This window comes from Xenopus laevis, chromosome 5S (genome assembly GCF_017654675.1).
Source record: "Xenopus laevis strain J_2021 chromosome 5S, Xenopus_laevis_v10.1, whole genome shotgun sequence".
Classification (NCBI taxonomy): Eukaryota; Metazoa; Chordata; class Amphibia; order Anura; family Pipidae; genus Xenopus; species Xenopus laevis.
Genome location: NC_054380.1, coordinates 8,358,815 through 8,383,101, shown reverse-complemented (window position 1 = coordinate 8,383,101; position 24,287 = coordinate 8,358,815). Strand labels below are relative to the sequence as shown.

Below are 24,287 nucleotides of genomic sequence, written 5' to 3'. Positions count from 1 at the left end.
CAGTTAATAGTGCTGCTCCAGCAGAATTCTGCACTGAAATCCATTTCTCAAAAGAGCAAACAGATTTTTTTATACTCAATTTTGAAATCTGACATGGGGCTAGACATATTGTCAATTTCCCAGCTGCCCCAAGTCATGTGACTTGTGCTCTGATAAACTTCAATCACTCTTTACTGCTGCACTGCAAGTTAGAGTGATATCACCCCCTCCTCTTTTCCCCCCCAGCAGCCAAACAACAGAACAATGGGAAGGTAACCAGATAGCAGCTCCCTAACACAAGATAACAGCTGCCAGGTAGATCTAAGAACAACACTCAATAGTAAAAACCCATGTCTCATTGAGACACATTCAGTTACATTGAGAAGGAAAAACAGCAGCCTGCCAGAAAGTATTTCTCTCCTAAAGTGCAGGCACAAGTCACATGACCAGGGGCAGCTGGGAAACTGACAATATGTCTAGCCCCATGTCAGAATTCAAAATTGAATATAAAAAAATCTGTTTGCTCTTTTGAGAAATGGATTTCAGTGCAGAATTCTGCTGGAGCAGCACTATTAACTGATTCATTTTGAAAAAAAAAATTTTTTCCCATGACAGTATCCCTTTAAGGAAATATGGACAGAATTGTTGAATGTTTCAGATCCTGGCTCGCTCAGAGATTATTTTAGCCTACTGCATACAGTCCCTGGGCCAAGTTCTCTTAGTAGTATCCAACTGACAAACAAGGAACTCACTATCAAGCCAATGAATCACATCGGAGCTGCGGGACGCGACAGCCAAATAACAGTCACTTTTGAATGTCATTCAGTTTCCAGCCCTGTCCTAAATGGTTAAAGGGGAACTATCACAAAAATGAAAGTTTAATGTTCTGAAGTAAGAAACTTCCTAAATACAATCAATTAAAAAATCTGCATTGTTTCTGAAAAAATATGAAAAGTATGGAGGGGAGTGTGTATGGATGCTGGGTTTTCATTCGGAGGGGTTGAGTTTGATGTCTTTTTTCAACCCAATTTAACTATGTAACTATGGGGCAGATTCCCTAAAGGGCGAAGTGAGTAACGCTACCGAAAAATTGCAAGCGTGACGTCATTTCGTAACTACGCTGATTCCCTATCAGGCACAGGCATCACTTCGCTAGTGAAGGAAATAGACGCTAGCGTTGCTTCGCTTTGACGTAACTCCGTAAATTCAGAAAGATGCGGATTATACTGAACGTTACCTCTTGCGCCAGACTTGCCTTCGCCACCTCAGACCAGGCAAAGTGAAATAGAGTAGATATGAGTTCCTCAAAAAACACTGGCGTCTTTTCGTTTTTTTCAGGGTGTCAGCCTGCAAAAAATTTTTTGGGTACCCGGGTTCCCCCCTACATTTCCTAACTTATGGCACATAAACTATACAGTGGGCTCATGTGTAGGGCAATAGAACAACTTTATTTTATTAAGGTTGTAATGTATTTGCTGCAACATATACGTCCATTCAACTTTCACTTCCCGCTGTATGCAAATTAGCCAACGCTAGCGCAACTTCGCTTTGCTTGGCGAAGTAATGATAGCGCAACTTGTCCAGCGTTCGGTGCCCTGGATGCAACTTCTAATTTAAAGGAATTAGCGTTGTCCTTGCAATATATATAAATATATCTATATATATATATATATATATATATATATATATATATATATATATAAAATTTGTATTAAATTTTCATTTTCGCTATAGTTCCCCTTTAAAAAAATCAGTTCCATGAAGAATTAGAATGGAGCTGCATCACAATCTTGTCTCCCTGGGTGGTGAGCACAAACAACAGAGTAAAAGTTCAGATATTACCCTTTGTGCCCTGCAGAAACCTGTTGGCTCCAGACTGCAACATGGAAGTACGAGGAAGGTACCAGTTTGTTCAATGACCCTATGCACGTACCAAATCTGGTCCTTGGATTAAATTGTTTTTCTTTTTGGCAGCTCAGTTGTGCCATAATTACACCAGAAATTGACAAAAACTGTGGCATGGGGCCCATACATGCTTAGAATTTTTGGACTTCCACCTTTAAGGCCCAACGTTTGCCCATCACACCCACAAACAAAGTTATAAACATATAAAAATAATGCTGTATCAGTCAGTCGTGCATGTGTGCCAAATCTAAGACTGACTACCAGATTTAACCTCCAGGACAATACAATGACATTCTATCAATATCTACCCCCCTAACTGACCTTCAGGCTGGGCCACCCCCTATCCAAAGCACTGAGTTTCCCTGGGAGGAGCAGCCCAAATTCATGGAAACCAATTTTGAGGATTTAAGTGGCGTGATTTGATTAGCTTGGGATGCTACTCTTCTGTAAAAGCTCCCAATTGTAGTAAATAATACTGAGATCTGTGGTCTATATGGAATGGATTCTTAAAAGAGCCATTGACTCAATAAAACTTTTTTTTTCTACCTCTACAGGTAATTGTTTACACTTTGTGCAATACCATGATCCCTGGAGGCATTTTATCATTGGCCAAGCACCTATACCAGAACCTGTTCTATTAGTTTGTTACAGCTTTATTACTGTTTAAAGGAGAAGGAATCTCTCCGTGGTGCTCACTGTTATAACCCCGGGCTGGTTTCAGGTAAGTATCTACAATCACTTGGGGGTGCCAACCATTTGGCACCCCAAGTGTACGAAGCCTTTCCTTTTCCCTTAATAGGATCAAGCCAAACATTCAACAGTTACATGTGCAGAGCATGCTTATGCAATAGCAATCAAGCTTGGGCCACCTCAGGAGTGTGGGAGAGAGCAGGGGGAATGGTTTAATGGAGGGTTTGCATCACCTTTAATCCTGGAATACTAAAAATATGGAGATATATATATATGGTGTCAAATTTATTTGAACACATTTACACATTCTTTTGGAATAGCCACTCATACTCACCTGCTTGAGAGTGGTGTTATTTAGCAGATCCTGCGGAGGCAGCCATGTGGAAAACAAGAAGAAAGCATGTAATACTTAATAAAAACAAAAACAAACAAATAAAACACAGTACAAGATGTTGAAAGCAATATCCCAAAGTAGACTACGTTGATAAAGGGAACATGGGGTTTCTGCATATATACATGCACTGTATGCAAGCTTCTTCCATTTGTAACTTCTCCTACAGTGACCATCTTGACCTATTGTTTCCATCATGACTTACTGTTTCCATCTTGCTCCACTGTCTCCAACTTCTCCTCCTGTCTCTATCATCTCCTACTGTCTCAATCTTATCCTACTGTAACCATCTAACCTTATGTATGCAATTTTATCCTACCTTCTTCATCTTGCCCTATTTTCATCATCTTTTCCTACTGTCTCTATTGTGCCATACCATAACCGTCTAGCTTTAATAAAGCAACATTGCGCTACCTTCTTTATCTTGTCCTTTTATCGCCATCTTTCCCCACGGTACAAATCTTGCCTTACTGTCACCATCTGTCAACAACTGTACCATGTAGAGTGTATCAAATGAAAGGGAATTGGACATTCCCTCTTGTTTACACCCCCCAAAAGACATCTCTGCAAACAAAAATGCAACTCCCACTCATATCTGAATACATTATTCTGATACATTCCTGCTTATTAAATACACGTGACTCAAAGAGCACCTTCCCATTCTGCTTCTGACTTCTGAGCTAACTAGAAACAGAGATAGAAATGACAGCAGTTTATGATTAAACTCCTTTGCATAAAGTAAAATCTACCCATCATTCCAGCCAAGAGCATTACACTATGATCTCAGCATCAGGGTATGAACATTTTGATTTTCTCACTGTCTGTAGTTGCAACTGTATGACAGTCCCGCATCTAATTTTTAAAGAGGATGTCCATCCAAAAAAGTTTTTTTCCTTTTGTACAGTGGGAGAAAATGTACTTTTAACCAACATGGAGAAAATAAAAATGAAATTGATCTTTGTAGGCTTTTTATCATAACAGACTGAGAAGGAAATGCACTCATGAACAAACTGTTATATGACTTCAGTGCATACATTCTGCAATTGCTCCAAACAATCTAACAACTACATTTTGGATTTTTACGACTGCAACGCTGAGATTTTCTCACAAAACAAGAGTTTTAAGGACTCCGTACAATGAGCAGCCAAATAGCAGATTCCTGCAAGCAAACGTAAGGTTCATACAATTCTGGGGAGGGGGGATAATTCAGCTACCGCGGCGAGACAACGGAATGGAGAAAAGACTCGTTCCAGCACCACAGATCTGCATTCCCAATGATACCTCCTCTTATAATCGAATCCTCTACTATGTGACCTGAATGTGAATTCCTCTCTCCAATTAGAATAAATTATAGAAAGTCAATCTTGGCTCATGTAACCCCCTGGGGCCTCTTAAATTCTTCAGGTAAGTTACCAAAAACTGTGACGACTGGGCAATTGGGTTATTGACCCAAAGGGCCCAGTGAGAGCTGTAATTAGCTTCTTACAGCCAATAACTACAGAAGTGCTTGGACTTTTTCAGTTCAACTTCCCTTGGAGGTCCAACCTTTTGCCAGGGCCCCCATTAGATCATAACAAGGTTAGATATAATAAGAAATATAATTGTATCAGCCAATCAGCCATAGCTTCAAGTATCTAGGACAGTAAATAAGTCTTCACCTCAAATCTCACAATAATTGACCTTCAAGTTGGCCTTTCAGATTTATCTACAAGAGAAACTAGGCATTCTCCTTAAATCTGACCTTCAACTACCACCACACAGGGCAGCCATGGAAACAAATGTCCCATTTCTTTTTAAGATATTTAAATTTAAACAAATGTCCCATTTTCTTTTTTTCAACATATTTGCAATGCCCAAGCTTATATTTTAATTACACACATGCTATTCTGGAACTATGCACAGTAACAATAGGCAAGTATACAGCCATTAGAGGGCAGTGTCCACTCTAAAGACAATTGCATTCTTTCCGTTTAACATTTGGATGAATAAAGTTAATTATCACATTCAACTCCCTGGTTTTGGGGAGCTTAAATTCTAGTTGAAGGTTTGAATACTTGATTTTTTGGTTTGAGGCCACCAATGTTTTTTGGGTGCCCTGGGATGTCTTTGGCAATTTGTGATGATGGTGGAATACACATACAGTTGTACTTGTGTTACATATTGTAGTCTTCAATGTTACCATGTGTCAGTAAGAGTTTTAATTATTTGTAGATTTTGGAGTGCTCAACCCTTCTGTTGAAGTTACAACAAGAAAAATGCCCATTGACTTTAATGCATTTGGAATGAGAAAAAATGTTAACGATCATTGGCTTTTTTGCTATTCTGCAAATTCTTTCAGTTTTCTCAAATTTTTCAGCAAAGCGAAATGGGACAGATTCGCTCATCACTATATAGGAGGTGAATCCCTTTTTTATATGCAGTTAATTTGAAAATTGTATCCTACACCAAAAAATTAACATTCTTGAGCAGGGGTATTTGGACCATGGTCTTTAGCTGCCCACAAATAGCCATATCCACCTGGTCAAAAGGGTTGTTATTCCGTTTAGTCAGCATGTGAAGTGGGGTGATACATTTTCCAAAAAGATCCATATCTTGGCAACTGGCGATTGATTCAATCCCTTACATAGTTAAGCACATCTACTGGAGCAGTTTTGTTGAAGTTCTACAAAATGATAAGCTGTATGTGCCAGTGGGTAACTATCTTGGCTGAAATGCTTTGGATTTTAATGGGGGATTTGCTTCAGGGATAACAGGCAGCCAAGGACCAAGTGAGGGTCACATAAAAGCAAAGATAGCTTTTTGTAGTATTTGTGTATTATGTAGTAATATTCTGTTTTCTGTTGTGGGTTTCCAAAAAATCAATTGTGACAATGAGAGCCCATATTAGGATCGCCACCTGTCCGGTCTTGACCTGGACAGCCGGTTGTTTAAATGGCTGCCAGGGTCAAAACTGCCTGCCTGGTTTTCCAAATTAGAAAAACCGGGCAGGATTCCCTATCATTGTCTCAGCGATCGGCCAATCACCAATTGCCACATCATAGCCTCGTCCCTGACATCATAACCCACCCCACACAGCATCACAGACCCACCCCTATTGCATCACAGCCCCTCCCCCTGCCTGGATTCAAACAGGCTAAAGCTGGCCATAGATCAAGGATTCATACGATTTTCGGACCGTGTGTGGAGAGTCCCGTCATTTTTTGTCCGGCGGAGATCTATGGTTTGCTCGATAGGACAGGTTAAATGATTTCTGTCGGCTGCTGATAATATCTCTGCGTGTATTGCCGATCGTACGATTTTCAGAGGGAGACTGTCACCAGCTTTTGTCTGATATACTGTAACTTTCGTACAATTGCTGTCAGGGGCAGAACATCGGCTGATCTGTTCTTTTGTACTTTATTTGATCGGAATGGTTAGTGGCAGGTCGGGAGATGGGAAAGTCTGATCATACGATGATTCGTACGATCGGATCTTTGCATCTATGGCCAGCTTAAAAGGTGGCAACCCTAGCCCATATAGCCAAACTCTATAAAAAAATTGCACATAAGGTGACATTTTAGTCACATTTACAAGACATACCTGGTGCCGTTGGTAAGCTGAAAACATTCTTTCAAACTCATCCAAGTCCAACATCTTGAAAGCATGGATGTCATCAATTTCATTCCAGATGGTTCCATTGATTTTATCCTGTAAGCCCAAGAGAAACACAGGATCTTGTAACAAAATGACATTATTATTATCATTATGCATATGTCTTTCTAGTCACTCGTAGCCAATTGGAACACTTACAGGGCTAGAGAATATAGCCAATCAAATCATTTTAATATTGACAGGACCAGGATCTGTGACTAGCTTGAAGAGAATGCTTATAACTATGCTAACTCCAACAGGGACAGCAACCAACTGTGAAAGCTCATCTATATAGGTGAAATTACATTAAATGTGTCATCATCAAGTAAAGGGCTGATTATCATGGTACTCAATACATGGAGAAGCAGATTGGAATGAGTTAAAGCCTCCCAGGCCACCAGGTTAGCTTCACATTTTCTCCTGGTTTCTATTTAATGGTCTCTTTCCTAGGAAAGTTTGCATTTATAGGAATGACATTCTGTTCTGTGCTACATTGTGAAAGAACCATTGAAGCTTTAAAATATATATTTGGCTCCAATTTAAGGCTCCTTTGTGGTCTTCATGCTTTTAAGTGCTTTTTCACACCAGAACAGCAGAAGGTGTGAGATTTGGCCTCTTGGTTGGTTTTCTCCCAAACTGCATTCCCTCTCAAGCAGTTAATGAAAGCACAGGAAATGGGTACAACATTGTGGTGTAAATATTCTGCTCTGCAATAATGTTAATTTTGGAAATGTTATGTAAAAATCTGCTATTTTGGGAAGGCCCTTAAGCCAATGGGCTGAGTTTGTTATTTCTTCATTCTCCTGCAACCCCTTGTGACTTTGGTTTTAACAACTAGACTCAATGGCATTCTGTTCAAAGGAAACAATTTATTAAAGGGACTGTTTTTCCTCCAAGTCGACATAAAAGAGTATATAAATAAATATGAACCAAAAATGTGTGTTTTATGGCTTGTTTCGGCAGTAAATACAGCAAGGTACTAGGTGCATCCTCGTGCCATAGACTCCTTCAGGTAATCTGTTCTAATGTACTGTAATTGTAATTCTAGCTGGAAGTGAGAATTTGACTTTTTCTCACTTTATTAAAAGAAAATCTGACCAAACTCCCAAACCTGAATCCCCTTAATGTACCAATAAAACTTCTCAAAAAAATTGGTGCTACAAAAAGTCACGACAAAAGAGAGACTCAACTCGAATCGTCGCTCTGAAAACTTGACTCTTGAATTATCGCCCTGAAAACTCAAATTTATTGGATTATCAAATGAAAACCAGAGCAAACAGGCTAAAACTATCAAGAATCCTGAAGGTAAAAAAACATGTTCCAATTGTTAAAGGGACCATCTGCCATTGACGTCTACATAGTTTTGAAAATTTGAGGGTTCTTTTCCCTCTAAAAATTTGAGTTTTTCCCCTTTAAAAGTAGAAAAATTCAAGGTTTAATAAATAGGCCTCTCAGCCTATGTTATCTTTTAGGCGCATGGCATGGGAAGGAGCTACACCACTGTTCCTACTAGGTTTATCACCTAGTGTGTTATCTGCCATGGTTGCACTCAACCTGTAACCTGCCCACAAAGCCTATATTAAGACAGCATTGGCTCACTCAAGTATGGCCAACATTAACAGGTTTTTTACCAGGCTAAAAAGCTGTAATAGATGGTCCTGATTACAATGGATTTCTCAATGGGTGAAGCAGGTTATTGCAATAGCAAGCCTGACCTGGTCAACCTTTCAGTACCCCTTACTTGTTGATAACAGAGAGGGGCATGCATCTACACAGCCAGTGAAGGGAAATGAAAGAAGAAAAAAGAGGAGCAGGATGGCTTTTTTATATTGAAGATATTTTTAAAAAGTTTCCAAAAAAGGGTTCTACTGTTTGTTTTTGCAGATTAATATCCTTTGAGCAAAATATCTTTGAGGCTGATGTTGTTTTGTTGGCCTGCAGTTGGCGATGGTTATTATGAAATGTTTTCTACCATATGAGGCAGTATACCCTCTTAATACAGTTGGCTTTCTTTGAAAGCCATCAGCGTCACATGAGTTATCCATCCTTTTAGATCACCAGAACTGGCCCCAAAACTGAACCCTGATGTTTTTGACTTTTTTTGTGCTCTTTTTCAATAGTTTCTTTTTTTGAAATGTAGCTTCCCAGCCTGTTTACCATTCAGTTATCAACATCCCCTGCATTTATATTATACTCTACAAGTTTGGGATTAGCTTATCATAGACCATCAACAACCCTGACTTAGTTGTTATTATATTTTGTTGACTTTGTTTAAATAAAGTCCTTTTCAAATACTCCCCTATAGAAAGTCTTCAAAAAGTTCCCCATGGCTAATTGTAAACATATTGGTCTGTAATTAACAGGTGTCAGTTCCTTCTAGGGATGCCCTGAATCCACTCATTTGGATTTGGCCGAATCCTTTGCAAAATATTTGGCCAAATACCAAACTGAATCTGAATCCTAATTTGCATATGCAAATTAAGGGTGGGAAGGGGAAACATTTTTTTCTTCCTTGTTTTGTGGCAAAAAGTTACGCAATTTACTTCCCCGTCCCTAATTTCCATTTGCAAATTAAGATTCGGATTCAGTTCGGCCGGGCAGGCAGATTCAGCCGAATCCAAATCCTGCTGAAAAAGGCCAAATCCTGGCTGAATCCTTAACCGAATCCTGGATTCGGTTTATCCTTAGTTCCTTCCCATCCTACAGTAATGGCATTCAAGACATTGACTCCTCTTAGATAAACTTACTTCAATGAAAAACTATTTGATTTGAGCAAAAATAAAACCTTGGCCTATGACATAGAAGCCACTTTTCTCTTATGACACTCCAGGGTCACCATTTGGTGTACAAAAGGCTGTTAAGGGTATTTTGGTCACCTTCATTGTCCCTGACAATACCCTACCGTGTGTCATTAAAGAACTACATCTTTCTACTCTACAAAACAGATTTGCCAATGTTATATATCACAATGTGCCTAGTTCCTTGCTTTCATGCATTTTCTGCTTGGCAACATGACCTATGGGAGAAAGGAATTTACCAAAAAAATGTATTAGCAATAATTCCTGGTATGAGTAGAGTTATAATGGTCTTTAAACAATAACAAATAATTGTTTCCAGAAGCTTCCGGTAAACTTGTGAATTCTGCAGATACAAATGCACATAGCTTACTATCTGATTAAAAATAGTCTAAATAATACAAAGAGAAAAGCACATTCTTCTGGCAGCCTTTCTGTCCCAGGACACTCATCCATAATGCTTTTTATGAGGCCCCATGTGAGTGAAGTTGAAGATGCTGGAGGCAGCTATTGTTATCGGAGAAGAACAATAGAGTTAGGGGGGAGAGGGAATCTTCAAGACACTCTTGGAAAGGAGCCGTTTGCTGTTTATGAAACAGACAATGTTGGGGGAAAAAAAACTTTAACTATGAAGTCATTCGGCGCCAGGCATCACAATTTCCAAGCAGAAAAATGCTGCAGAACTGTTAGAAACAAGTATATAATTCAGTGAAGTGATATCATGATTTGTTTTGCCAAGAAGCCTGTGTATTTGGTGTTTTCCCCAAATAACTGCAATCCATAAGAATACTAAGGTGGCAAAATCCCTTTATAGGATTTCCATAATGAACAAGATTGGTTCAATGTCAAGAGCTCATAATGGCCTAAATATTGCTTTCTAGCTTTCTAATGTTCTTCAGGGAGAATCCATGGGACGTGTTAGGCAAAGGGAGAAGAGAAATTCTGCTAGACATCTATTTGGTCATATTTAGGTCAAGTGATGTTGGATTATCTATGACTAGTGGATGAACTGACACTCCAAGCAAACAAAGCATAACAACAACTAAGGCAGAATGGCTCAAACTTATAACATAAACATGGTCCTATACACATGAGATTATTACTAATTTAAAGCTTCAAAAGGCGCGTCATACATTATATGGGGGGGTCTCTGGACAATACTATGGTTGTTCCATTTTGCACAGTTTCTTCATTGGTTTTCTTGGCAATTTGCCTTTTAAATTCAACAATGAAATATACCTTGTGATGCCATTCAATACCATTGTCGGGTATTCCATATCATGTCAGAAAAACCTTTTATTTATTCAAGGAACATAAAGAAAGTCACATGTTTTTCACTACCACTTTGAAAATTTTGAAGAAGAACATTGATATGTGACAAGGACAAGGCTCGTCAGGGTTGTAAGTTAAGCTGTAAGCACTGTACCTCATTCAGCTTGGACCAGTTGAAGGACTTCAGTGGATGGGAAGGCTGAGGAATGGATTTCTTTCTCAAACCTGTGCCACAGTTAAAAGTGGTGAGAGGAGGGGCTTGCATACCCATGCTGAAAAAGGGAGGAGCTCCTGGGGGAGGAGGTGGTCCTCCTGGTGGTGGTGGAGGAGGTGGTGGTGGTGGTGGGAAAGAAGGGAAGTACAGAGGAGGTGGTGGGGGTGGCAAGTTCTCAGGTAAAGGTGGAGGAAGAATGAATGGTCCACCAGGTGGTGGGGGAGGTGGAGGGGAGAATGAAAGGGCTCCGGCATTCTGAAAAGAAAAAAATATATAGAATTATACAATAATATAATACAAATTAAACGGCATGTGCTAACACACAAATAGATTAACTTATCTTAGTTTCTCAACAACTTGAAGGGGGGCAACATGGGACACTCATGGGAACTCTTCACTGCTTTTGGTCCTTAGCACAAGGTCAGATTCAAAAGCAAACTGTTCTGTTCCATATGGCCCCTTTTTTTACCCATTCACTCCAGCCTTTCGAAATTGCTTTTTTGTCTAACTACCTAAGAAATATTTTTTATTTTGCTCAGCCTATTTACCCGATTTAATTTTTACACTAAACAATTCAATTCATCTTAATTCAATAAATACAAGTTATAGGAATTTGAACCCCAAAAACTATGCCTTTGCTTAATTGTGCTAGTATGCGTTTAGCCATTAGCCTATACCCCAAAGCATTCTTTAAAAAAAAAACCTATGTGGCTTGCTTTACATTTTTTAAAAGTTATTCAAAAATGAAATTCTGCACAATAATATTCCAAGAATACTGTATCTAAATTGATTGACTTATACTATGTGCAAAAATAAAAAAACAGAACCATTAGGCTTTTGTCCCATAGAGAGATTGCAGATAGATACAACATATGTTTTATAGTTCCCTGGAAGACACATAGGCTATTATGCCTTCACCAAAAGAAATTTCAAGTCATTTCAAGAAATTTCAAGATATATTTAGCAGCTATTGGTCTGTATGATATAAAGTGAGTCTAAGACTCATTTGGGAAAACTAGGAGATGAGGAGAAGAATGGAGCAAAGACAATTGCTCACTATACTAAGGTAGAAACTACGTGAACCTAAACTGGTGCAGGGTAAAGCCCTATATTTCATATAATGCTCACAAGATCAATTACATAGATATAAATAGAGTAAAAATGATTAGTGTGCATGAGTTTGTCTCTAGAATCGGTATATCTGTTTAAAGGGCATGTAAAGGCAAAAAAATAAAATCCCATTTTTACTTTCTTTAATGAAAAATAAACTTATCTCCATTATACTTTAATTAAAAAACCTGACTGAGCGAAATTCTCCCTTCATTTACTGCTGTGTATAGGAATTGTCAGATGGTCCCTAACTGCTCTGCAGGGAAACAATCATGCTTATGAACAGCAGGGGGAGCCCCCATCTTACTTCCCAGTCATGCAGAACTCAAGCAGCTTTGTTTGTTTCTCTATAGAGCAGTCGGAGACTGTGTAGAGATTTGTATTGGATTTTATTTTGGCTTTACATCCCCTTTACTGTTTCCAACTCCAGCTGCAGGGACAAAGATCATGTAGCCAGATTTAAACAGATAAACTGGGATTCTATTTGGAGGATTATTTTGCTGCAGCCACTGGTTCTGCAGAGTTGGAGAAAGTTTGTATTAAACAATACAAAAACTATAAAATCCACATTAGATTACATGACAACACAGGACCCAGTGCAGTCTGTATATTCTGATTATTAATCAGTTTTACTGTATCGGCTTCTGGCAGATATTATTTGACTTGTGCTATTTGATAATCAGGACGACGATCCCTAAGCAGCAGCCCAGACCACACTGAGCATGTGCACAGTCTTGGTTTTGCAAAGATGTATAACAAAGTTACAAGATGGTGACCCCCCGTGGACAACTTTGAAAGCATAAATTATTTGTTTGATTAGGCTTGTGGTGCAGTAAGTTCATGTTTATGTTTAGTAAATAAAATACAGCATTTCTAACCATATTCAATTTTAGACTTTACTTGCCCTTTAACCATAGAAACATAGAAATGTTACCTACCGAGAGTTCATTAAGCTGGGACATGAGATCAGTCATATGATCCCGCGCCTGCCGTAGCTCTGATGATTCCTTCTGCAATTTGTCTTTCATCTTATTTAATGTCTTCATCATCTCTTCCTTCTCTTGTGTCTTTATCTCACACTCCCTTTCTTTTTTCTCCAACCTGCCGTTCAGCTCTGTGTGCTCTAGGGATCAGGAATAGGGAATTCATATTTTTAGCATGATTGTAAATGGCAGATCAAGACAATTAATAGAACACACTCAACTAGGAAGACTGCCTTGTAGCAGAGATGAATCTTTATCGCGTTACTTCACTTTACTTGATATATTAAGGTCCATGTGTCTATTATAGACTCCAAGGTTTTATTATATGTGGGGAAAAAATTGGCCCACAACATGCCAAAAGTTAATACAGGTATTTCAGAATGCTCAAGAGGACCTGAGGTTTTCATGTAAACATTAAATAAACCCAATAGGCTGGTTTTGCTTCCAATAAGGATTAATTATAATTTAGTTGGATCAAGTACAAGCTACTGTTTTATTACTATATAGAATTATTGGATTATTTTGGACAGGGCTGCAATCAGGGGGGCAAATGGGGGTACCAGGCCTGGGCCTGTAAGGGGGCCCGCCAGTGCTGAACATTTTGAAAAGAGCCAGGCCCCCCTTGACAACGCCGAAGCTGTGCCACCTCCTTCCGAAGTCCCAAACAGCCGAAATGCAGAAGTGCCGAAAAGCCGGTCTTGAAGCGGCGAAAAGACCCGAAGCCACGAAAATAGCCAAAGCTGAAGTCCCGAAGCGGCGAAAAGACCCAAAGTCATGAAAACAGCCGGAATTGAAGTCCTGAAGTGGCGAAAAGACCCGATGTCACAAAAACAGCCAGAACTGAAGTCCTGAAGCGGCTAAAAGACCCAAAGTTATAAAATCAGCCGAAATTGAAGTTCTGAAGCCGCAAAAAGACCCCAAGTCAAGAAAGGAGGCGAAGTTGAAGTCCTGAAGCCACAAGTTCAATCCCTCTGAACACCAATGTGTGTTTTTCTTATTTTTCTTAATCCCCTGGCCACCAATGTATTATTTTAATACTCTATAGGCCCCTGCCACCAATTTTAAAAAACATTCTTTGGGCCCCAATGTTTTTTTAAATTGTAAGGGGGCCCTGGTGCCAATGTTTTTTTTAAAAACATTCTTTGGGGCCCCAGTTTTTTTTTAACTTGTAAGGGGGGCCCTAGCGCCAATGTTTTTTTAAAAAAAATTCTTTGGGGCCGCAATTTTTTTTAATTTGTAAGGGGGGGCCCTGGCACCAATGCTTTTTAAAAAAAACTTTTATGGGGGGCACCAATGTTTTGGTCCCCAGTAGCTTTTTATAACTTGTGTGTGTGGGGGGAGGGTTAACTTTTTTAGCGCTGATGTCTGTGTGGTCTTTTAACTGTGACGTGGGCGGGATCTGGGGTGGGGCTTGGAGGCGGATTGGGCAGAAAATTTTGTTGTATAGGGCCTTGTGATTTCTAACAGCGGCCCTGATTTAGCATAAAATGGGAGATGACTATTCCATAATTCGGATCTTTCTGGATAACGGGTTTCCAGATAATGGATCCCTTACTGGTACCGGTAATTGTTCTACTAAAAGGCAAAATCCTTATAGCAGAAAAGTGACCAGAATTAATTAACACTGAAATAGACTACAGTGTAACCTAAATTTCAGGTCAATAAACTGGACAACAGGACTACAATATGTTCAACTTAAACTGTGATTTACCTCCATGTATGTATATTGTTTTTCCAATAAAATATATACTTAATCCAGAACCTGTACCTGGCTGCAGCGATGAGATCATGGGAGCGGTCCTCTGTATTTACTTAGTCATGGGAAACACTTTGTGAAGTGACTTGTGAAGAAGGAAACAATGGAAAATAGTTGAAAACATGACCCACCTTTCCTGAACTTCTCTGCTTGTTCTCTCCACTGTTTCACTTCATTTTCATTCACCAACCTGCGAGATTAAGGAAATCACAGCAATCAAGCAAAACCATCCCCAGCGTTTTAATCTTAATATTGAAATACTTCTTCTATTGCTGCCTTCCCACTAGATGGTTTTATGACTATTCGTCTTTTTTTAATACAATTTATACAGAAAAAACCCTGAAAATTAAAAATCAGAATGACTCCACCTAAAACCTGCTGAGACACCACAGAAATCATTGAAATGTTTATCTACAGCATTCGAGCAAGTTGATAATTATGTTCTTTTTACAGCAGAAATCCGATAATTGCTAGCAACATTTTCTGTTCGCATATAGGGTTCAGATTTTTCCCCAGGAACTAAACTTGTAGTTTATAAATAATATATAAATAAACACCATTATCTATCAAAATTACACCTTCATTGGAGCTGGCCTTAAAGAGATACTGACACCATAAATTAAACCTTTTCTGATATAAGAATATTATCTTTGCATGCTATTATAAAAGTATTTGCCCAATGCTTTTAGATTACCTATCTGATTCCCAATGTTCCTCTATGAGGGGGCTGCCATATTTGTGTCCTCTCTGGTCTGTACTTAAGAATATATGAGTTCATTGTGAAAAATTGCATGAACTTTCAATTCATCCATTATTCTTCTTCCACAATTTTTCTCCAATTTACTTCTCTAAATTCCTTTCTTTTCTCATCTGTTTTTTTTTCTCCATTAATTTTCTTTTTTAATTTTTACTTTTCTGTGTCGTCTTTATTCAGCTCTTTACCTAAAACTTGTCTTTACTTACCATTTTTCTTTTCTCCAACACATTTTCTCTCCTTCTTCCCTCTTTTCCCCCTAGTTCCATGGCAGCGCACTCCGGTATCTTTTTTACAGAATCACTTCTTCCCAAGCCATAGGTAAAAGTAACAGTCTTTATTAACACATCCGATTTACAGATAAAATAGCGTCTGAGGTCTGACATTTTGTGTTTGCACACATCTTCACTTGAGTCTGAGGAAGTGTGCAAACATGAAACGCGTCAGACCTCAGACGCTGTTTTATCTGTAAATCGGATGTGTTAATAAAGACTGTTATTTTTACCTATGGCTTGGGAAGAAGTGATTCTGAAAATAAGATACAATAATCGGTGTGTGCCTAATACGTTCCCCTTAGTGTTGGACTTGGCATCAGCACCCGGGTCGCATCGCCAAACGGGTAAGATCCTTTCTCATCGAAACAAATTTTGAACGTGTGGGGTGGTCAGATAAAGTGGAAACGCTCCAGAATTGTAGGGAGTTATTTACTAAACTCCGAATGCAAAAATCACCCGGGCCATAAGACTTTAACGGTGAGTGGGGTTAAAAGGATTTGATTAGACTCGAAGTGTGAGTGTATAGGATGCAGAATCAATAAGGGAACCCTGGGTTTAGTGTTGGACATTTATGTTTCTTTGCTTTCCCCAGGTAAGTTCCTAGTTTGCTGCATCTTAGTGACTCCAACAACTTGCAACCATGGAGAGCTGCCCAAAAAATAACCAGAGCACTAATGAAATTTAGGATTATTGTATAGAGTTAACTAAACAAATGGATTAAACATAGACTGCCTAGAGAGAGATAGAGAAAGAGTTCCACAAAAACACAACTATATTTTGAGACAGGATAAAATCGTCTAACTTACATCTTAATGATGTTTTTGACATTGAAGTTTTCTAGTGGTGCAACATCGGGATCTCCTCCTTTCTCATCCTGTAGAACAATTTGTTGCAATATTCTATCTAGAAGTTGCCAGTGTTGGATAGTGCTACCATTCCACTTATCTGTGCAATAATAGATAAATATATCAAATAAAAGAAAATCCTTGTTACTGATGCTGATATTAGAGTTGCAATACAATAAATGGGTTGGGACCCTCATCCCTAGTAACATGCTAAGAGACTATAGTCTTAGTTTAACAACAAATAAAGGACATCACTTAATTACTTATTTTCCCCTAATAATATGTCCCAAAGCCTTTTCTGCAATGAATTATATCAAAAAGTAATTTTGTTTTCATAGTCCTTAGCAACCAATCAAATGATTGTTTTTAAAAATGTAACCAATACATGCTACCAGCCACTTAGTACCTACAGACGAATATCAGGGGGCCAATTTTGCTCCTTACATTACGCCATGTGGAAATTCATAATGTTGTAACTTACATGGCATCTGTAAACAGTGCTGGAGTATAGATAACAAGTAGGGATAGGAATCTGTATGTTTCATTTTCTTCTTAACAAGTTCAAACATCTGTGTGGCACTTTTGGTGTCTATGTGGATCTGTGGGCAAAGAGATGAGCATCAGTGAGATGTCATGCGAACAATGAACCACATACAAAAAAAAATCACTTGCACTCGTACATACATGGAGGGAAGAGACAATTGGGAATTTAAACATTTTCATGTTTTTTAGTATGGAATACATGTGGCACCTCAAATGATGTCAAAATGAGAATTTGTGGATACATTCACTGTGTTAGGAAGACTAAGAAATCGCCAAAGAGACAGCCTGACCTAGGGTATTGCTATAGAATATTCATGTCATAATTAAGGACCTGGTTTAAGTCTTCTTAAAGGGCATGTAAAGTCTAAAATAGAATAAGGCTAAAAATGCTGTATTTTATATACTAAATATAAACATGAACTTACTGCACCACAAGCCTAATCAAACAAATAATTTATGCTTTCAAAGTTGGCTACAGGGGGTCACCATCTTGTAACTTTGTTATACATCTTTGCAAGACCAAGACTGTGCACATGCTCAGTGTGGTCTGGGCTGCTTAGGGATCGTCATAAACAAAGCTGCTTGAGTTCTGCACGGCTGGGAAGTAAGGCGGGGGCTCCCCCTGCTGTTCATAAGTATGATTGTTTCCCTGCAGAGCAGTTAGGGACCGTCTGACAATTCCTATCCACAGCAGTAAATGAAGGAAGAATTTCACTGCAAACAGTAAGGTTTCTTATAAAAACGGTACACATTTTTCACATTTTATACTCAGATACAAATCCTTTGTGCAGGTAGGTTATCTGTTACCTTACTATCTAGGAGTCACTAACAGATATTCAGAGCTCCAGCACAGATCTGCCTTGCTGGTCAGCTGCACTAAGTTCTCCTGCTATGCTTACCCTAAGGATACACTCGCTCTGCAAATAGGTTCATTCCTCAACTTACTCTCCAGATCTAGGGGTGACTATATTAGGAGATATATTAGATATTTTTCATCATGAAAATATGACTTTCAGGACAAAAATACTCCCTGCACCCTTATAACACAAATAACTTCCAAAAGCCTCTTTTTTTATAAGGAGAGTCTTAAGGAGTAGGCCCCTTTAAGAAAGCGGAAGCCAATAGGGTCACTGTGGAAATGGAGCACTGGCTAGAAAGAAAGAGCATATCCACAGATAGCCAAATGCATTATATTGGCAGTTAAAGCATTACTGAAACACATACAAAAGGAGTGAACTTTGTCTGGGCACCAAACATTATAAAGTGTCACAACATGTATTTCAAATATCATGATCTATTAAATGTAGCAACACGAACGCATGGTGGGACATCTAAGCCAAAAATTTTCGGTAAATTTTGCTCCATCTGAAAATGTGCTAAAGAAATCTCTCTGTATAAGAGCCACTGTTATAGAACGTCACTAAACCAACATTTATAAATAGTTTTGGTGACTTCATAAATCTGGTGCTTCACCACGGAAACTGCATTGCATTTAACACATCTTGGAACCGCTCACAAGAAGTTAAATTCATTCACAGCTTAATAAATTCTCAAGAAGATCATTTCCCCATATGTTTCTCATATTCCAACACCTGAGGATACAGTTGCCCAGGGCACAATAAAAGAAGGCTGTTTTGTGGGATTGACTGCCGACAATAAAAGCCAAGACATACTTTAAACAGGATTATAATATTATACTGCAGCAATCATTTGTCAAGCAATTAAGCTAATTACTGAGAGATCTGAAAAGCTGAATCAGGAATATAATATATTTTCATATATTGCGATTATATTCAGTAGATTTGTTATCCTTCTACAGCCTTTGTGAAATCCAATGGAATGAACTGGTTTAACTAATAGGCTCTAGGTACCTTTTTTATAGCTTCACAATAAAAAAAAAACATTTGGCAAATATTTAAGGGGCACATTTACTTAGCTCGAGGGAAGGATTAGAATAAAAAATACTTCAAATTTCGAAGGTTTTTTATGGCTACTTTGACCATCAAATTGGCTACTTCGACCTTCGATTACTACTTCGACTTTGAATCGAACGATTCGAACTAAAAATCGTTTGACTAGTCGACCATTCGATAGTCGAAGTACTGTCTCTTTAAAAAAAACTTCAACCACCTACTTTGCCACCTAAAACCTACCGAGCACCAATGTTAGGGTTAGGGTCCCCATAGGCTTTCCTAGCTTTTTTTTGATCGAAGGAAAATCGTTCGGTCGATGGATTAAAATTCTTCGAATACTTCGATTTTTCATTTGAACGTTCGATAAAAGGAAATGCGGTAAATCCTTCGACTTCGAGATTCAAAGTCGAAGGATTTTACTTCGACCAATAGTAAATGTGCCCCTAAGACATTTTAGAAACATTATATAAGAACATAGAGAAGGTTTATGACAGTAAGCAGGCCCAGACTGGCAATCTGTGGGTTCTGGCAAATGCCGGAGGGGCTGCTATAAGGTGCCATAGAAAGTCACTATTTAGTGGGCTGGTGGGGGCTGATTGGGCCTCTGTGTACCTGAAATGGCAGGGCCTATTTTAATTCTCAGTCCGGACCTGCAACTCCAACACTAAAGACTTGATAGAACATGTAAAACCCCTAATAGAGTTTACCTTGGAGCAACACATGTATATTCGACACTAACTGTAAAAAAACCCTTTCCGAATATTTAGATGGAACCTTGCTTACCAGTAAATAAAACATTAAAGAGATTCCTGGATGGCTTTTTAGCAAGTGAGGGAATACAGATATACAGAGATAGCTCATAGTACACGTTGATCCAGGGACTAGTCTGATTGCCATTTTGGAGTCAGGAAGGAATTTTTTCCCCCTCTGAGGCAAATTGGAGAGGGTGTTTTGCCTTCCTCTGGACCAACTAGCAGTTGGGCAAGTTAAAATAGAGTTCAAAGGTTGAACTTGATGGATGTTTGTCTTTTTTCAACCTAGTTCACTGTGTTACTATATGTTCCCCTTATATATTCATTCATAGTTATAATACTCTATTCTTCAGCATAAATCACCCAACTATGGAGTCTTTCTTCATTACGGAGACTTTCCTTACCCTTTACCAGCTTAGTTGCCCTTCTTTGGACTCTCAAATTCTATAATGTCCTGTTTCAGCAATGAAGACCCACACTGCATGCCATATCCAACATGGGCTTTACCAGTGCTCTGTAAATTGGAAGAATTACCTTCTCCTACTGAGAATCTACAGTCTTTCCCTTTTACTATACCACAAATCCTTATTTGCCCTTGCAGTTGATGAATGGCACGGCTTGCTGCAGCCAAGTTTATTATCTACAAGGACTCAAAGGTCTTTTTCCATTATGGATTTGCCTCTAGCCATGCTCTGCCCCAAAGCAGCATCATCATCACTGAGATGCAACCGATCACTGGTAGAGAGCCTGTAGGTGATTGAAAAATCAGCCCAGTTCAACAGAAACCCAAATCCCTCCACCCTACACCAACCTATCACTCTATGGTGGCTTCAATTAAAAAACAATATTATGAAAATTCCAGAGAAAAGAAACAAAAATAGCACAGGACATGAGTGAAGTAAGAGCAGCAATGCTCCAGTTGAGAATGGTTCACTTGATCTTTAATCACAACGTTGTAGGACACGCACTATTGGAAACAATCACATATGCATTTTTTTTGGCCAACGCAGTGGCTACAGGTGCGGGCACATCACAAAGCAGTTAAGAGTGAAGGGGCAGATTATTGGCCTACATTTATGCACATGCGGAGAATCCACCTGGTGTGACACTAGCCTAAAGACCTGTCTGGATTTTAACCCTGGCCTGTGTGACAAGAAGCATTATTATCTTCTACTGTGTTTCCTGTCATCTCCTCCAGTCTTGTTAAGGTCAAACACTAGAAATGTAGTAAGCCTTACTCTAGTTGCCACTGGTGATTGGTCATTAGCTTATTTTGAGACATAGAATGTTGCCTGGTTCTGAAGCTCCAGTATTCTTGTTCCCCTGTTTGGTTTCTGATCAATTGATTCCTAGTCACTGGGATATTGAATTATCTGCCTGTTGTGGAATCCTGCCCATTTTCCTGTCTATTGTGATTCTGGTTCTGACCTTTGAATTCGAGATGCCTTGATTGCATAATGTTATAGGGCATTACAGCAACGTTTCAGGCCACGATTGGCCCTTTATCTGACCTCTGGTCCGTTGCCTAAACACAGCTTGCTGGCCGACCGCCTAGACCTTGGCTTATTTATTGAGCTGTGCTTGTCTGCCACCTTCTCAGACCTTGGCCTCATAGAGGACTAATCCTTTTGTCTCCAAAGTTCATCGTATGCAGTTTTTACTTTTTGCATATTACAGCTTGTCTTTGAAACCACATACTGGTGTAACCCATTATACGGGCTCCAGCCCATCTATATGCAGCCAGCCAGATCACAATGCATGTCTATATTTCTTTACTTTGGGTTTCCTCAGAGGAACATTTCTATTTAAAATCTGTCAGGCTGAATCGTTTACTGGATTTTTTCCTAAATCATGCGCTTTAGTTGGATCTTAATTCCTTACTGCTGAATCTGGTCTACAAACCTTACTGACACATAGGGGCCCATTCACCAAGCTCGAGTGAAGGATTCGAAGTAAAAAAAAACTTTGAATTTCGAAGTGTTTTTTGGGCTACTTCGACCATCGAATGGGCTACTTCGACCTTCGACTACGACTTTGACTTCGAATCGAAGGATTCGAACTAAAAATCGTTCGACTATTCGATAGTCGAAGTACTGTCTCTTTAAGAAAAAACTTCGACCCCCTAGTTTGCCACCTAAAAGCTACCGAACCCAATGTTAGCCTATGGGGAAGGTCCCCATAGGCTTGGCTAAGTTTTTTTGGTTGAAGGATAATCCTTCGATCGTTGGATTAAAATCCTTCGAATTGCTCGATTCGAAGGATTTAATCGTTCGATCGCACTTTTTGCGCAAAATCCTTCGACTTTGATATTCGAAGTCGAAGGATTTTCATTCCCATTCGAATATCGAGGGTTAATTAACCCTCGATATTCGACCCTTGATGAATTTGCCCCTAATACTCTGCTGACTTCTTATTTCCAACAAGCTGTTCTTTCCTCAATCTAACACATGTTGAAGGCATTGGTGAAGAAATATCCACTGGTTTTATATCACCCAAATAGCCACACGTTCTGATTATCGACAGGCCTTAATAAAAGAGATCCGGAGGTGGGTCCTGCCAACAGCCTTCACATTCCGTTTTACCTTCGTAATATTGTATGTGTAGATATTGATAATGTGTGGGGACCTGGGACACAGCCATTGATATATTTCATTTCAACATTAGCACATCATTCATTCTTGGTGTTGTATAGGAAACCATTGTGGCACATGTTTAAGAACAAGGCTCTCATTGGCTTCCCCCGTTCCAACAGCGCCACTCTTATTAACAAGAAACCTGGTAGGTTATTAAGCGAGGGAACTGCCTTTGTTTGACAGACTTTACTACACTTCCTCTTGGTGTTTTGTCTGGCTGTGTTTTCATTCTGGGCATTTTTTGGAAAAGCAACAGAGAAGTTTTAAAGTAGTTATTGGAAAGGAAAGTGTTTGCCCTTCTCTCGTGTGAGGATGAATATTCAACATTGTGTAATAAAGCTCTTAATCTAAATACCATTCATGTCATGTACGACACCTTCCTTTTTTGTATTGGGTAACTGCTTGTCGGAAATCTGGAGCTGCCAAGTACTGTTTGTTACACTGGAGAGAAAAGCCATTCAGTAGTTTTTAAAAAGTGATATATCTGAGTGCTTCATGGGCAGCAATACAAAAATGTCAGTGGCTTTCTTCATATTGGTGCCTAATATATCTATGTATGGACATAGGAAATATCTTTATCCAAAGGTATCCAGAAACTTCATGAAAAATACCAGATCTTCACTATTGAGATCCAAACTGCCTTTTGAATCATTGTCAACACAGGACAGGAACAATGGGATTTTTATAGGTGTATTCATCACTTCACCCATTGATAAATACGCCTTTCAAAATCCCATAGAAATGAATTGAGAGCTGCGGAATTTCACTCTAGTGGCGGAACTTCACTCTTTGATAAATTTACCCCAATCTGTGTGGGGTAGATAGGAGATCAGAGGCAGACAAACCTAACATTACAATGTGCAATAACCAAGCATCGGCTGGGCTGGTTCCTGAGCCCCTGCCTGATTCCTAGTCATTTGGTTACTTTATTCCCTGTCTGTTGCTTAATCCTGCCTATTTTTCTGTCTACTGTGATTTCTGGTTATGACCAACTACAAGAGGTCCTCTGCACTCAACCCATTATCAATATATTTAAGACAGAGACATTTTGTGCATACTGCTACTAAAAAATGCCTTACCCTTTAAACAACACAGGGATTGTTTGTCCATATATTGCAATATATTTAAGCTGGCCAACTACGTCAAAGTCATCCCATATTTCTGGTTATGACCCCTGGTCAGTTTCCTAGGCATAGCTTACCTGCCAACAGCCAAAATGTAAAAAAAATCAGAGGATCAGAGGAAAATAAACCTAACATTACCATGTGCAATTCAAATGTTGTCTGGAGTGCTGTAAATGGTATGTCGGACTATAGAAACACCCCCCCCCCTGGAGAAATAAATGCCATTTCACCATTTGGCAGACTGATGAAAAGGTCTGGGTTGGGTAGATACCAGGAGAACACTACCTGCCTGAATGCATAAAGTCAACAGTAACATATTGTGGAGGAGGAATAATGGGTTGGGCGGTTCCATGGTTTGGGCCCCTGCTTCCAGTATAACCTTAAGTACACATTCCTGACAATTCCACAGTCTCTGCTTTGTGGAATATTGTGGGGAAAGCCCTTCCCCATTCCAGCACAATAATATCCCTCATGCAGAGTGCCAGGTCCATTCAAAATAGGTTTGCAGAGTTAAGAAGAACCTGACTGCACAGAGCCCTGGCCTCAACCTAACTGAACCCCTTTTCGATGAATTGGAGCCCTGGTTGTGAGCCTGTCCTGATCCCCCAACATCATCCAACCCTACTAATGCTCTTGGGCTGAACTGAAGCAACTCCCAGCAACAACATCTAGTGGAAACCTCCCCAGTAAAGTAGGGGCAATTATAGAACGAAGGGGAGGGGC

The 24,287-nt window shown here is 39.3% G+C and overlaps 1 protein-coding gene across 2 annotated transcripts in view; it reads right to left on the bottom strand.

The window, feature by feature from the left end:
• The window catches only part of daam2.S (dishevelled associated activator of morphogenesis 2 S homeolog), a 142,835-nt gene that overhangs the window by 33,396 nt on the left and 85,152 nt on the right, over window positions 1-24,287 (bottom strand). For both annotated transcript variants that reach the window (XM_041564209.1, XM_018264898.2), the window contains exons 10-16: window positions 17,081-17,198; window positions 16,561-16,699; window positions 14,857-14,915; window positions 12,925-13,109; window positions 10,817-11,131; window positions 6,545-6,652; window positions 2,909-2,938 (exon numbers count right to left, since the gene is read on the bottom strand). In XM_041564209.1, coding sequence (XP_041420143.1) covers window positions 2,909-2,938; window positions 6,545-6,652; window positions 10,817-11,131; window positions 12,925-13,109; window positions 14,857-14,915; window positions 16,561-16,699; window positions 17,081-17,198 — 954 coding nt within the window. The remainder of the gene's footprint in view (window positions 1-2,908; window positions 2,939-6,544; window positions 6,653-10,816; window positions 11,132-12,924; window positions 13,110-14,856; window positions 14,916-16,560; window positions 16,700-17,080; window positions 17,199-24,287) is intronic.